At 43.5% G+C, this 16,234-nt stretch overlaps 1 protein-coding gene across 1 annotated transcript in view; it reads right to left on the bottom strand.

Annotated features, from left to right (window-relative positions):
• Positions 1–723: 723 nt before the first annotated feature.
• The window catches only part of SLCO3A1 (solute carrier organic anion transporter family member 3A1), a 137,734-nt gene continuing 122,223 nt past the window's right edge, over positions 724–16,234 (bottom strand). The window contains exons 9-10 of the mRNA XM_030281055.4: positions 14,197–14,261; positions 724–9,778 (exon numbers count right to left, since the gene is read on the bottom strand). Of these exons, the coding sequence (XP_030136915.2) occupies positions 9,399–9,778; positions 14,197–14,261 (445 nt within the window). The 3' untranslated portion in view covers positions 724–9,398. The remainder of the gene's footprint in view (positions 9,779–14,196; positions 14,262–16,234) is intronic.

Raw genomic sequence — 16,234 nt, 5'->3', positions numbered from 1 at the left:
TTGCCTCATTTAGCATAATTTTGTAGAAGCTTCAGGAAAAAACTTTGAAACACCAGATTTGAAACATTTAAAAATAAAGGGTCAAAGAAGTGATTACTTTGATTCTGACCAGTACAGCAGCTGGAACAAGGGGAAGCGTGTGTCACTAAATCCTCAGGAATGTGTCACCCTCTGGGCCTGATCCCATTGATGGAGATGGAAAAGCTTCTGCAGCTGCAGGGGCTCAGGGTGCATGGCAGGGCTCAGCCACTTCACTCAGCTGTTGCTATTTCAGCTAAAAGCTCTTTTTTTTTTCCTCCACAGCTGAACTGACACAAAGAGTGTGAGACATATTCATCACCACCGACACATCCAGCATTTTCCTGCTCAAATCATGTTTTCTCTGAGCTCCTCCTCATTTTAGTGTCTTCCAGGTGTTCAAGTTCCTCTGTTATGCAAGAATTTAGGATGCCCTTGTTCTAGCTTTCCTTTCTCCATTAATGAAACTTCATTTTGACCTCCCCAAAACCTGCCTTACCTTCTCTGCCACAACCACTGCTTCACTGGCCCTCCCCTCCAAAGGCACTGCACTTGCACAGAACACATTCACCCCACTGTCATTTCTAGCAAACCTCCAACCTGAACTCTCAACCCTGCTTTTACTGAGAACTTCTGGAACAGTCAGAGCACCAGCCCAGCCAGCCAACCTGGGACAACCCAAGAGATCATCCAGTGAGACAGGACAAGAATGAAAATAGTGTTTTTAATATCATTTACAGCAAACTTACAGTATGTATTTCACATCACATATTTCTAAACTGCTCATCTGGAAAATATAAGCTGCAAAAATACAGAACACAGTACTCAAAATATATCGAGCATGTGGCTTCTCTTTTTTTTTTTTTAAAGTCAATTGTACAGTGAAACATTTCCTTTTCCAAACCACGTTTTGATTTATTTTGGAAGTGCTGCTAAACATCTGAAAAATTACCAGCAGTCAAATTACCAGCACAGTTCAAAGACCTTTCTGAGGACCACTTTCCCTTGGGCACTGCAGGAAAACAGTAACCCCCAGCCCGAGAAAGGCAGTGGCACGTGGGCTCATGCAGGTCCCACAGTGCTGCAGACTATTTGTGGAGATGTTCTGTGCAGGAAGGACCTTCTCCACAGCCCACAAATGCTGCTCTGCCCAGCTGACTGTGAAGGACAGCAATGGCTTGAGGGACAAACCCCACGGACTGGTCTGCTACAGGGGCAGGTCAATACCCCTCCAGTGCTGAGGAGCCTGCACAGAGCTCTGCAGGTGAGTTTCAAGCACAGGTGTGACAAACTGCATGGGCTGCTCTTGTTCTCCAGCGAGACAATCAGTGTGGAAGCACCCTCCATGCACTGATGGAAGACTGCATCCACACACCAGCTTTTGCAAACACTTGTCAGAGAAGTCCTGAGCTGCTGAAGCCCAGAGAAACTCCCACCAACCACCCAGTTAAGAAATGCATCAGCATTTGAAGCATACATGACAGGCCTGCCTCGTGTATGTGTTATGTTCTTTATTTACACTATGGAGAAAGAGAAGGATGGATAAGGGAGTGAGTTAAGGAACAAAGGAGGTTCCTAATATTCTTACTAGCCAAAACCCCAAGCCCCTCAATCTCTGTCAGAGACACAGAGGGGCCATCTGGTCAAGAACTTCTTTCCCAATAAGCTTTGAATTTTAAGCTCTTGAGTTTGTTCATCTGTAGCTGCCACTAAGGGCTGTCAGGGGTGGGGAATAACCAGGTTACACAGGCAGGGCATGTGCTGCTGGTCAACCTCTGCAGCAGCAAAACAGAGAGAGATCAGCCACTGAAACCTGGCTGTTTCTCCACCATGAATGAGGCATGGCCAAGGACTGGCTGGGCAATCTCTTCTGCTCATGAACCACATCAAGAGCTGCTCTCTTCCTGCCTGTGTAAACTGCTCCACTCCCTCTCCTCTGATTTCAGATGGTGCTCGTGTCTCACCTGCGCAGGGCATAAGGAATTTTAGAATAGCCTTACAGCAAACATGCCCCATCTAATGCCATTTATGCATTGTTAGCTCACATGACTCCAAATGTCCCCGTGCCTGGAATGTGATATAAGTACATACAGCAGGGAAAAAACCATTTCTGCATACTGCATTTGACTTGTATCAAAATCCTAACGAACACCACATTTATTGTACTTTATTTACACGGTAGTCACGTATAATATAATACAATACAGCGTTCCATTTGCAGTGGTAGGCACTATGGGTTTTAAAATGTCACAGCTCTCCCTCTGCTCCATCCCACCCCTCCTCCCTATGGATGTGAGCTCCTGTTGTGCGGTCCCAGCGCTGCTCCAACCCCTCTGACCCTGCTCTGGGATGGCTCTTCCCCAAAAGCAGGTGAGGGAAGCTGCTTTCACGTGCTAACGTGGAGACTCCAGAACTTTGGTGGTCACAGACCACTGGCAGACCTTAGCACTTGTCAGGGGCAGTCATGTGCAGCCTCCTCAGCGTGCTTTGCACCAAAACACCGTGAAGGCAACGTGGGGCTGTAGCTGAGCTACAGGCCCCTAGCACAGGGAATAGGCCACCCATGGTGATCACAGAGCACCATTTGGTCCTGCTGCAGTAAGACTTTAGGAAAACTTGGCCGTGAGTCTCCGAGAGGGACCATCCTCCTCCTCTGATCGGGCAGGAAGTGTCACGGGTGAAGAACAGGGGTCATTTCTTCCTCCAGGTTCACAGTTAGAGTTGTGAGGCACCAAAAGCACAGCAGTGTCTGCACTGAGGGGTAAATGCACTGCTGTTTGTGCGATGCCATACTGCAAGAGAAAACGGGTTTTGGGGGCTGAGACACCCGTGGCAGAGAAAGATGCCTTTTGCTGTCCCACCCATGGGCAATTCATTTGGGAAGAACTAAGATATATTAGGCCATGTGCAACTCTCTTGATGCCCAAGAGGTTTCTGCTTCTGATCCAGGAGCTGTGCAAACATCGCAAATGAAATTTACACCACCTGCTTCACCTCAATACCAATTTGTTTTTGTCTGGATTCACACCCTTCTGCTGTTTGCTCTCAGCAATTACTCAAATGAGTGCTTTAACCAGTACGAATACTGGGAGAGGCCAAGAATTTCAAGCATCTGTGAGAGAATATTCCTGGGAAATGGACTGTGAGTTGGAAGCCAGCACTTTTGCTGTCCTGGAGCATGGTGTGTGCAGCAGCACTCAGCCCACTGACACTGAGCAAGGATCCTCTTACTCAATTCCTAATCACCTACTTTTGAACTAAATGTTTTTACTGATGAGAAAATTCCAGCTTAGGCAACTCAGAGAGCAGAAATAACCCCTGTGAGTTTTATGTCCATCCAGAACAAATCCCTGTGTATGAATTATAAGAAAACTTTTCCAACTTCTCCAGAGCACAGATGATATGCAGAAACAACCTTGCAAATACACTGGAGGCATTTTCTTGGCTTTCTCAGCAATTTGCAAGGAAGAAATAAAAGGGAGAATTAATGTATGAAGTTGTTATCAATTATTTGCCAAGTTGCAGCTGACAAGTTTCTTATTGCTTCTTGCCATATGCAGATACCAACTTTGTGCAGAACGAGTCCAGCACTACAAACTGTTCAGGGTATGACAAAGCTTTTCCTTCTCAGGGTTGGACACCCTGCTCTGCCACGCTTAATCTGAATAAATGGGAGAAACATCACAAACTCATCCCACCCCAAAGACCCCACCCCTGGGGTCACTCCATTCATCAAACAAATAGAGATTGAAGCAAAGCTTTGACAAGCAAAACGACTTCAACACTACAAACATCCTGAAGTTCTACTCTGGCAGCCATCTAAACGGACTGCTCTGTCCTCATGGCTTCTCCTGAATTCCCTGTGTCCTTTTGGGACCAAGAGATGCTCAGAGCCAAGCAGCCAAGGCAACACTGAGGCTGAAAGAAAAGCAGTCCATGTTCTCACTCTGCCCCAGGAAATATCAGTATTGCTTCTGAGCAGGCACAGCCTCCTTCTGCTCCCCTGAATTCAGGGAACAGACAATGGTCACAGATTTTACTTGGCATCACTAGTTAATAAAGAAGTACCTCATGTCTAAGAACTGCTGAGAGGCCATTTTTCAGCAAAGCAATTGTATTAAGACCCAAATTGGCTAGAAATGTCAGTGGAATGATAGAAAACATCATTTGCAGCCTACAAGTTATAGATTTTAGAGGATATAAGCAGAACAAACTATAACATTTTGAACATATGTAAAACTAAGTGAGACTTGCTGGCATCCCAGGCAAATTTAAATGCCTCTCAGTAACTCTAGATATCTTGTATTGACTTGGTAGAGCCAAGCTGTGCTTTGACATTGAGGGAATGGAAGAACTGTGGCTAGAGCAAGGAAGCTGATGGTCAGTTTGGAAGAAAACACCCACAAACCATGGGTCTGGTGGAGGTAGGGCTATCCAGGAGCACAGAAAGGTGGATAATCCTTTCAGAGACACTGAATGGCTCATTTACAATGTTCCTTCCTCCTCATATCAGCCTCACCCATCAGATAAGCATGGCTGAACCTGGCTCACACCAAAGGCTCCCATCTTAGTAAAGTGCTGCCTATATTCCCACCAGTTCTGTCTTGGCTGCCAACAAAACGGGTGAGGCACAGCAGCAGTGTAGGATGCTGGGAGAGGTGAACCCAGATTTAGGTGAGAAAAGCCCTATTGCAAATGAGAGCAGGTCAGTATTATTGCTTGTAATCAGGGGTGCTCTGCCCTATGCACAGCAAGCTCTGAGCTTTGCACATGTTAATCAGATCTAGAGAGAGAACAACAACAAACCTGCTCCTGTCTGCAAACAGAGTTCACATGAAATTAGGGGGATAGATGAGCACAGCTGCATTTAAAGGCAGAGCAGGAGTAAGTCTGGAAACCCTTGTGAATAAAGAGACAAAGCTGTTATCACATCAGTCCAGTGAAGCATTCGCACGTGTCTTTTATACTGACAACTCCCCACATCACCTGCCAAGAATAAAGCAAACATCACACCAAGAATGCCAAAGGCTGAAGAAAATACCAAGGCAAGCACACCCAGCTGTGACAAACTCTCATATGGCAGCAACAGCTTTGGCTGACTTGGAGCTAAAGCTTCACAGTGCTGGTAGGCTTCAGGTGGTTGTGGGTTGGCTGTGGAGTGAAACTGCTGGTTGTGAGATGGAGTTGCCTTTCTGTGTCCCAGGACCTCATTTACTGAGAAAAAAAGTGAGTCTGTCTGAGACACAAAGGTGAACCTTAAGCACATTGCCTCCACTGCAATGTGATGAACATAAAACTGATGGGGATAGGAGGGGGTTCAAATCACATTCATTCCCTTAATTTATTATATTTTTTTTGCAAGGAAAAAGAAGTAAATGCATCTCAGCCATTTGGAAATATTCCAATCACTTTCCAAATGTCTGCAGACCATCAGTTCAATTTGGAAGCATTTTGAAGTGTAGCTAAGTCAGATAATGGAAGCTAATTCCTCTCTGCATCCTTCCTTCTCACCTTCTGAGCAAGGTGAGACCCAACCACGACGAACAGCAGCAGCACCGAGGAGTTTAGTGCATCTCAGAGGGAGGTCCCTGTTAGCTAAATTGCCAAGAATGGAAGGTTTGTGATATTCAAGTGATAATTCAAGTGATGGACTTTTCAGTCCCACTCTACATTCAAGATGTGCTGGGTAAAGTCAGAAAAATGGATGATTCCTATCTGTATTACAAGAAGGTTCTGGAAATGCATCACCTTGTTAACAAGGATGCAAAGAAAAAGATTCAGGTGTCAACTGCACCAGTTTTAGATTGGGGTCCCCTTTTGATTCCACTGGGGCTATTGCAAAGTGGGATCTGAGCAGGGGAAAGGAAACCCCAGCCTGAAGTCATGCAAGGCAACTGGTCAATCCCAGAGAGACTGCAGAAACTCAAGTAGTTTGCTTTTCCAAACATCCCATTCCTTAGCAGACAGCCACATAGGGAACACAGTGCTTGGAAACGCCAAAAGAACATTTCTGCTGAGACTGAGGACTCAACAAACCCCTGAACTTCAATGCCCTTGAATAAGAAGAAACAATTTCCACCACTGGATCTGGACCACACAGCACAGAGCATGCTCCTGTTTCTGCTCCTGGGAATGGGCATTTTTCTAACTCCATCCTTGTTTTTTAAGTTTCCTGCATGGTTAAGGCAGTTGCAGGATGGAGTGAAGTGCTGACAGGTGAAGGCCCATAACGCAGTTTGGGAAGAAGGAGGAAGTCTGACACTTCCTTCGTTATTCTATAACAAAAATTGGGTTGTAGGCAAAAATGGCTTGTGGTTCTGAAATCAGAAAAACACAAAATGCCTGCTGGTGTGGATGAAGGGTTTGGTCTGTGTATTTTCTTTCAACTAAAGCTCTGTTCTTAAATCTGTACCAAAGCACTGACAGCAAAGCCCTTCGTGATGCAGGCATCAGAACTAACCCTGGGGGGAAAAAAAAAGAAAAGAGTGGGATGGGGAAAAAGATTTTCAAGAGTGCCATTATCAAAAGAAATAAAACAACAATCATGCAGGAATTTCAAGTTACAGCTTAAAAATAACATAAGTAACCCCATTCAACTGCATCTCCCACACATAGTAAGAGAAGAGATCAAATGGAAAAAGTAAAGAAAAACAAAAATAAAAATGTTATGTGCCCTGGAATCCTGTTTCTATAACTCCGGTCAAGGGAGACATTTGACTGTAGCAACAAACCACAGCTCATGAACACTGGGAGTTTGTTTTACATCATATCAATCAGCATGCTATTCTCCTTCACCTTGGACTTTCAGAGGGGAAAACCATGAAATTGTGAAAGGCGTTATGAAATTTCAAGCAATCAGGCTTTTAGAAAGGTTCTATTCTGTGACATTTGTGTTTGAGTTTGGAAGTGTGTGTATAGTATAAAATTATGAGCTACCATTTGGAAAGACAGCAGTGTAAGTAATAAATCTGCAGAACGAAGAGAACTGTACAGAATGATTTCAAAGGCTTATACTCGACAATTATATATATTTTATGAGACAGTTATGCACCCTGTGCCTTTTTTGAATTCATTGTTTTATGGATGCAGTATCTCTTTTTTAGCAGATATACTAAACCAATGTAACGGTCTAAAAAGCATCATTTACCACCCAACATAACAATGGCACTGCATAGCTTAATATTTGTTTTTTCCCTAAACTCTGTCATCAATTGAGTGATTCTTAACATGGCTGAAACCCAAGAATTAAATATCTGCAATTACAATATTTGTTGAGTATTTGGCACAATGGAGTTTATTTGATACACCCTTTTTTTCCTGCCCTTACTGTTGCTGAACATGTAATTCTGTGCATAAGTTGCAAGCACATATGTAAAGTAAATCAAGTGGAAGCAGTTTGATTCTCCACACCTATGTTGCAAAGCAAAAGAGCAAAAAGGTGCTGAACATGAGTGACAAGTTACCAACCCTCTGTAATTGTGCCAGCTCTGGGGTGTCCACTGCAGCAATGGACAAGGACCTGGGGAAGATCAGCCCCTCTGCCACCTGCACGGAAGTGACATCCAGCATTTGACTCAACATGCCAGGTTACTCCTCTAAACATCCTCAAGTTCACAACAGCTTCAAAATTCACACAAAAAATGAACTTTTAATTATGATGCTAACCCTTAAAGCCCTTCTGACATTTAGTCTATTGGAAACAAGTCTGTTCCTGGGGAAAAAAAGTCACCAAATGCCACCAAATTGCATTGCTTCCCAGCAGGAATGTTTTGGAAAACAAAAATGTGCATACAAAATGAGCCTGACCCCCAGGCTGCTTGCGAGCAGATGAAAGTTTCCCCATGGATTTTGTGGGTTCAGGTAAGACTGCATTGCAAGAGCCAAGCCAAATTTGCTCCTGCATGGATGCTTTGTGGGGAGCTGAATGGAAGTTTGAGTTGCTCAATGCTGGCCAGCCTCTGCTCCCATAACCCAGCTTTCCAGAGGGACACGATTCCCACATGTACGAACAAAATGTGGCATCCAGGAGAGATTATGCCATCTCCCTCACATGGCTTCCACTGAAAGTCAGTGGAATTTCTCAGGTGAAAAATAAAACACCAGTTGTGAGGGTTGAAGGATTAAGGTCAGTATTCCTCTCATCTTGTACACTCACACACACACACGCGCACACACACACTTTAAAGAAAACATCCACCACACAATTTCTAGATTGCAAATTATATATATATATATCTTTAAAAACTGGAGAGAACATCAACAGCCTCTCCACATATATATGTATTCACTGAGTCACATAGAATATGAAAAAACTATATTATGTAAATCATCATATTATCTATAATTCTCCAACAGACAATTGTTTTTATAGAGACACAGTGCATTCATTCTCTTTTTTAAAAACATATTATGTGTCTTCATTGGCTTGGTAGCATATTAGAATGAAGGCGTATGGATAAAAAATGCAGAGGATTAAACAAACCCCTTGAGTCACATTATGTTTGGGTGAATTAAAACAGGATCCTTCCCCAAACTAGCATAAATAAATCCTCCTCATGGAAAAATGTCAGCGATTTAAGGGTTAACATATACTCGAAAACAATTTCAAAAAAACATCTTATTAGAGGACTACACAGATAAGTATTTGGAACTCATCCCCCTTTAAAAATGACAGCACGTTTGGCAAGTGTGAGCTTGTCTTGAACTCTAGTGGGTTTGAGATGTGAGCGCGGTTATTCACAGACAGCCACCAAGCTGCAATCTGCGAATAAGCCTGGCCTGGAAGGACTTGGATACCCCTGACAGCACTGCTCGCCACCGGGACGGTTTCCAGCAGCTTTCAAGGAATTTATTGTGGGCTCGTGGCTGGTGACAGAGTGTGACTGGTGGAAGGACTCCAGCACCGCTCCCTCTTTGCCATCGAGGATGCAGCAGGTTGGAGCAGCACCCAGCCTGGCCAGCCCTGCAGGGCTGCACACACCCCATCTCGACTGGGAAAGAACCTATTGCTGTTATCAGCTTGCTGTTATCACCTTGCTGTTATCAGCTTGCTTTCTCTACACCTCAAGCCCAATCCTGTGCCCAACTCTCCGCTGAATCTCTGCAGGAGCCCTCCTTGGAAGCTCATACTGTCACCAAAGGAGCTGGTACCCAGCCACAAGGGCTCCCTGCTTTCTCCATCACCCTACAGGATGTCACAAGTGATCCCATTAAAAGATGCTGTTCTCAAGAATCCTGGCTGGGTCTGACTTTGAGAAAAAGACAAAAGGTTCCTGTGTTGCCGTTGCTGTTTTGCAGTCATTTCTTCTTTCATTCGTGCTCTCTCGTTTTTATTAAAAAGGACCCTTGTATTATTAATATAGTTCACTCCTCCACAGTCACTATAAAACAGACTCCATGTTTTCACACCACTCATGATCTTCAAGGTTATAGATAAATTTTGTCCTATGTGGTTGATTTTGGGGCACCGAGTCCCGCCCCAGATTGTCTAGGGTGAGAGTAGAGGCAAAAAACTCACTAGTGCTGAGACCACCTTCGTGGTTCTTGATGTATCTTTTATAGTTTTTCCTCAAGCACTGCCAGGTGGTTGTGTACAGGATGAATGCAAAGGACTTGAGGGCGATGGCAATGCTGACATACAGGTATCTGTAGACCACGTTGTCATACAGTGCACAGGCTCCTTGCTCGCCACAGAACGTGCTCCAGAACAGACACGTGGAGTCAATCCCGGCCCCGAAGATCAGCGGAGGTGGGATAAAACCTGCCAAAATAAGAGAGACAAATCATGCTCTGATGATCCCCGTGATAAAGAGAGAGGACGTGACTGCAGTGAGTGGAAAGAGGGTACTTTATCAAGGCTAATAGTCCCAGCTGCAGCCTTTGATTCTAATTTTTGAAGTTCTAAATCAACCTGAATGAAGTTTGTGGATGAGCTTTTAGCTTGGACTTAACATCTATGGAAGAGATTCCTGCTGATATCAACATGCAGCAAGGATTTTATTCAAGTGTGAGTGGCTTTTATTAAGCTTCTTGTTTGCCTAATGAGACTAAGTGGAGGGTAAATGAAAGAGGAGGAGGACAGCCTTGCAGCTCATTTTCTAGAAGCTGTCAATTCTGCACTTTAGGATGTTCACCTGAAGGATCACATAGCATTCCATTTCAGCACCTAAAATCAGCCTTGGCACTGAGATCCAGTTTTGGACTGTACCCTGACATAGCAAAAGGTTTTCTCTGAATCTAAGGAAAAGAAACAATAGCCTCTAATAGATGTCAAAGATGCCATCTGAAAAGAAGGGAAAATTTCAGAGTGCCATTAAATGAAATATCACAGCAGGATTCTCCCACAGCCGCTGCAGCTAACTACCGATGAGTGTTTCTCAATCATAGTTTGCAGAAGAGCTGCAATCTTCAAGCAAAGTAATCACTCCAATCTCATTTAACTAATAAAAGAAATGCTTTTCTTGTCTACTTTCCCTCATCCTGCAGGGACACTGCAGCAACCACCCATTTCCCATTAGCCTGATGGTGATTAGGACATCCACGTTCCAGCTCTGTGCTCTCCAGCCAGAGTGTGCAGCACTGGGAAGAAATGTGAACATTCTACATATTGTAACCATTTCTCTACCTTCTGCTGTATTTATGGGCAGAGGCCAGAAGCAGATAAACCCTGAAAAAAGCCCTGATTGATAAAGTCACTGCTGTTGGTTAAGACAGTGAGCAGAGGAGAGCATTGCATCTCCTGAATCCAACAGCAGGCAGGCACAACACCCCCCTGACAGCATCAATGCACCCGTAGGTGCTGTGATGCCTGAGACTCTATAAATACCTGTGACAGCAGACACAAGGACTGCAGTTTTTAGACAGGAAAGTGTTTAATCTTGGATCTAGTTTCATCATTAACCTGGATTTCCAGGCTTAAAAAAGATACCTTCCTTCAGCTTGTCATGAGCAAAGTAGTGACATTCATGACATGTATCCTAAGACTACAAATAAATTGGTTGTCTTTGCTGTTCTCTGTGGTAACTGAGATCTCTTTATTTTATTTTATTTCTTGGAGCTCTGCAGATTTTGTTTGATCTTCTTTATATGTTGATAAATGCAGGAATTAAGAAAGGCTATATGGGCTTTTGGTACTCATTTGAACCAGTCATTAATAGCACAAATGTAGTAAATAAAACCAGATGATAAAAAAGCAAGACAGTCTGTTTGTTAGAAATACTAGTTCCAGTCATTATATCTAAAAACCTATCTATGTTCTATTAAAAAAATATCAGCACCAGCTCTTTGTTCATAATTTCAATGACTGAAAAATCCAGGCTGGGTTGGTTCTGCTTCTAAGTTAAAAGACACTTTTTTAGTTGAAACCTGTGAACAACCACACGCTCGACCTGGGTTTTAAAAATTCAGCTGGGCTCCGGGCACAAAGAAGCAAAAGGCTGTGCTGCTGACTGCAGTTTGTGTGCCCAGTGCTGCTGGATGGCACCTCAGGAGTAATATCCAGATCTGGCAGTGACTGAGGAGCCACATTCTTTCTGTAATAACAGAAAACCACACTTGCATCACAATTTTGAGATGTGAGTCCATACTTGTTAATGTGCTGAGAGATGTTGACACAAAGCTTTGGAGATGGGCAGGCTGAACTTCAGAGCTGCCATCCCCACCTGCTGGCTTCAGCCTGGTGTCCACCATAATTTGGCCTGAAAAGTGCTCCTCATAAGACTTGAGTAAGGACTTGTCTCCCTTGAACTCCAAAGCTACTCCCATATTAATGCAGTCATGTGCAGAAACCTTCAGCAACCAGTGAGTATTTCAGGTTGTTTTTAGCAGAGGAGAGGACAAGAGACTCACAGCAGCAAGTTGGTGCTCAGAACCCCTGAGACAAGGGAGCTGAGCAGTTGCACTGCACACCAGAAACTCCTCCTGAGAGTGAAACATCTGGGGTTTTGTCACGTTAGAGTAAGAGGCAAACAATATGAGCTTGGAGGAAAAAAAATCTAAGGAGGTGCCCTGATAAGCAGAGGCTCTTCTAGGATGCATGGTGAACACCACCCAGAAAAAAACACACCCAGGATCTTAAAGGTCTGAAGTTCTTTGCCATTCCAGACAATTCCATTCTGAACCTTTGGCTCCAATGGCACTGCTTCACTCTCTTCTCTGGGAAACCACAGTAATGCTTTTATATGAAGACACTGTTAGGCTGCTCTCTCACAGCAGAATTCCTATGAAATAAGGTAATATATGCAGGAGGATACTGTGAGAATTCAGTCATGTTTCATGTTATTTCAGTGAATATTAAAGAGAGTAAATCATGTTCTACTTCTTACTGCAAAGTGTTGCAAACATTCCTGCTATATATATATATATCTGTATTTCATAGCAGAAACTGTAGGGCTGCATAAAAAAAGGTGCCTCTTGTCTTACTGAAATCTATTAGCTACGATTGCACCTTCGGGTCTCATACCTCTTGCATTTAATTCTCTCCTTTGGTGTAAGAAGCAGCTGTTATGGCTGTCTTCTTAAGTCAAAGCTTAAAGGTGAACTGAAAAGCTTTTAAAATAAATCAGTAAAGCTATTCTCAAACCTCAGGTTGACAGAGGCACAATTTGGATACCTGTGCTCATATGGAAAAGTATCTTTCTCTTCATTTTCTGTGTGTTCCAGCTACATTGCTGATATGCTTCAGGATGTATTGTCTTATTTCATGGGAATCCCTTAGTGACAGAGCAACACATAAAGATTTGAATTTAAATTCTCACTATGGCTTCTTTACTGGAATAAAAAAAAAAGAAATCTGTTTAACTTAAGCATACATGTCTGAGCCTGGTTTTAGAGGAATTCAGGATGCTGCTATCTCGGGAGGCTTCTCTCTTTTGAAGGGAAAAAAGAAAAGCTAAAAATCCCTCCCTGTAAGTATTTTTCCTTTGGAAACAAGAGCCCACAGCCATCCTCCTTGCACACTTGCCTGCAGAGATTCCACATACAGCCAGTCACAGCTGAAGTCAGGCCAAAACCCATGAGCAGCACCAGCAGCTAAAAAAAATGCTGTGTTTGCAAGGCTTGAACCAGAGCTGACCTGGGTCATCCTAGAAACCTCCCTTTGACTTATCTGAGCTCTGGGTAAGTGAACTTGATGGAACTTTTTGTATGGCTGCAGTTACTTCACCAAAATCAATGGACATCTAATTTGCTTTACTGTAAACTGGTCCGAGAGAACCATTTCCTGTTCAGTTTATGGAGAATAAGGTGTTAAAAAAAAAGCAAAAAAATGAGGTCACTTATTCAAAGTGATGTCTGGTACTGCTGGATTTTCAGTCCTGTACTTCCCAGTATCTTGCTGTAGCCTAAGAGATGGCACTTTAGTCTCCAGCTCATTCCTTTGGGACCAAGGGAGCCATGCAGGGAAGGTGCTCTCTGTGCCCTGCTAAAAAAATTAAGTTCCACTCCCACAGCATGCATTAATCCTGGGCACGAGATGGTCCCACACAACGATGGATCAGAGGATTTTGCCCTAAACCACTGAGACTAATGAGCTGAAATAGAAGAGCTTTAAAATAGGAGCCACCTCTTCCAGAGGGGGAAAAAACCACCCAGAAACAAGCAGCAGCCTGGTATGTTCCCTTTAATTCACACATGAGAACATATTGGTCCAGGGGAGGAGCCATAAGCATTTTAATGGGATATTAACCCACAGGAGGAAACAAGGACTCAGCTTGTCTCATTTTCCTGGTTTCATTTCTGAGACACCCAAAGGAAGGGGCAAACTCACCATGTAACACTGGTCCTGTCCCTCAAAGGAGGGTGAAAATCCATATCTCTCTGCTTCAGCAATATGCAGTACAGCAGTAACTCTGCAAGCTGCTGACACGTTATTAACAGCTACAGAAGAGAAACTGGTTGTGTGGGACCATGGGAGAAACAGTAATTTCTCATGCAACACTGCATTTTCTTCCATTAGCACAACACAAATGGCAGGAAAAGTGCATTCAGGAGCCTTGATGTGACATCCCTCACGGAGAGGGCTTGGACCCCAACGTGTCAGATGGACCCCAACGTGTCAGACCCCACTCACAACAATGACAGCACTACAGGGAGTAGAAATCAATTTTTGCATGTTAAAAATGGAGTGTTCCAAGAGGGAACAAAGGTTGGGAGAGAAGGACACACAACTTTTGTACCTACCTAGCAGCCGAAGCAGCAGGAAAAGCACCCCCAGAGCGTAAGACTTGAGTTCAGGGCTCACGGTTCTGCAGGGAGGAGGGAGAGGGAGAGAGAGAAATCAATTCCTGTTGTTCTGCTTTGATTAACACACCCTGTGGCCATTCTGTGCTGTCAGCCAGGATGCCACCAGCACCTCTTCAAAAATTCATTAATGGGGCTTTTCTTCTGCCTCCTCCTGAACTGCCTACAGCCCCAAGAGTAATTGCATTGGTGATAGGTTCAGGAATTAGCCAAGTCATTAATAACAACAGCTAATGTTGACATCGGATGTTTATAAGCTCCCCCATCAAGTTTTCAAGGCTCCAGATGCTGAGAACTGGAGGGAGAGAAAACTTTTGGTTCTGAAACTCCCCAGACACTGGGAACAAGAGAGGGAGGGAGAATGGTGGACAAAAGGTTCAGTCAGCCTGGTGATTCAGCGAGGAAGCACTCAAAACTAGTTTTCATGCATGTGGCATCAGCATGCCACATTTTTTATCTTGGGAGGACAGTGTTTGCAGTGTCTTCTGCGATGAACAGAACAACCACTATTGCATTAAGAATTATGCTTCAAAGGTGCTTTAAAAAACCATTCATGGCAGGGGGGGGTTCTCTGAATACATGCACTGGAGGGGCATTGGCCAAACTGATAAAACAGAAGCAGTTTTTAAGATAGCTTTTAAGTTAGGAGAAGATCCTTCTGATCACCTGCCCTCTTCTCACACATTCATGGGCCATGTTACACCACACCATGACATCTGCACGAAGCCTGTGACCTCGGGGATGAATTTCAGCAGTTTCCAGGCAGATCTCCACACTTTACATATAAAGCCTTTATGCTGAGAATTATATGACCTTGGAAAAATGTTCCAATGGTTAATGGGTTGGCCCAAATACGATTCTACAGTTGGGCGAGAAATGAAGGAAAGAAAGCATTAAAAGTTTTTTTTAATGAAAAAATAAGATTTTCACATGGAATATTCACAGTGGGCTTTTAACTGGTGGTGGTGTCCTTCCATCATTTTTCTATATTTAAGACTGAAGTCAATCCCCATACCTTAGGCTGGAGTAAAAGTTGCTTCTTGGAGACATCTCCTTTTCTCACTGACTACAGCAGTGACCAAATGACTTGCTAAAATAAGACATTTAATTTGTAGACACTGAGTCAATTTTTAAATAATCATGGGAGCTGCCAGTGTCACTTGTCACTGCTCTGGACACCACGGACACATTCATATGCCAAACTTTCTTTAAGCAATGGAAGATGACAGCTGCAAGAGAGCACGAGGTGGTATGTGGCTCAGAGCTCTCCGCTGTACATTTGGTAGCTATCAGTGATTCTGAGTGAAGTTACAAATCTGGAAGCATGAATTGTTTATTTCCTACAGCTCTGAACTGAGTATGTTTAATCTTCCCTTTGCTTTTCTTATTCCCTGGTTTTCTTCTTCCTGGCTGGTGCTGGGCTTATCTCATTTGAAGGCAACACTAAGATGTCTCCATGCCGTATCCTAAAGGTGCTGGCAGCTTCCTTGAACAAAGAACTCTTCAAACTTCAAATTGCTTTTGTCACAATATTTATCATGAGGAAATTTGATTTCCCTTTAGCTACTGGAGATGCAAAGAGAGAAATGAACTAGTAGGTGGAATATCTCATTTTGTATCCTGCAGGGAGACATGCCCTCGCAGAGCTGTTCTGTCCAAAATCCACTCAAGAATGTGTTTCTAATACAGACCTTATTGATTGAATTTTATTGGAATTTTCCAGGCAGCAGAATGGATCTGCTATTTATGCCTCTGGTTATTAGTCTCAGTAAGTGACAGCTTGGACAGCTAAGTAATTTTGGATAAATGTGGGCTTAGGTATATATGTATATCGTAAGGTGAAGTGTTCCATATGTCTGGAAATAACACAAGGTCAGTTATTTGAATAAGCTACTTTTGCCCATCTATTCACAATGGTTTAACTCAGACATGTCCTTCAGACTTTCAAGCTCCTTATGTTCTTGGACTTGGTCCAGGG

Source organism: Taeniopygia guttata, chromosome 10 (assembly GCF_048771995.1).
Source record: "Taeniopygia guttata chromosome 10, bTaeGut7.mat, whole genome shotgun sequence".
NCBI classification, from domain to species: Eukaryota; Metazoa; Chordata; class Aves; order Passeriformes; family Estrildidae; genus Taeniopygia; species Taeniopygia guttata.
This window is presented reverse-complemented; position numbering and strand designations above follow the sequence as displayed.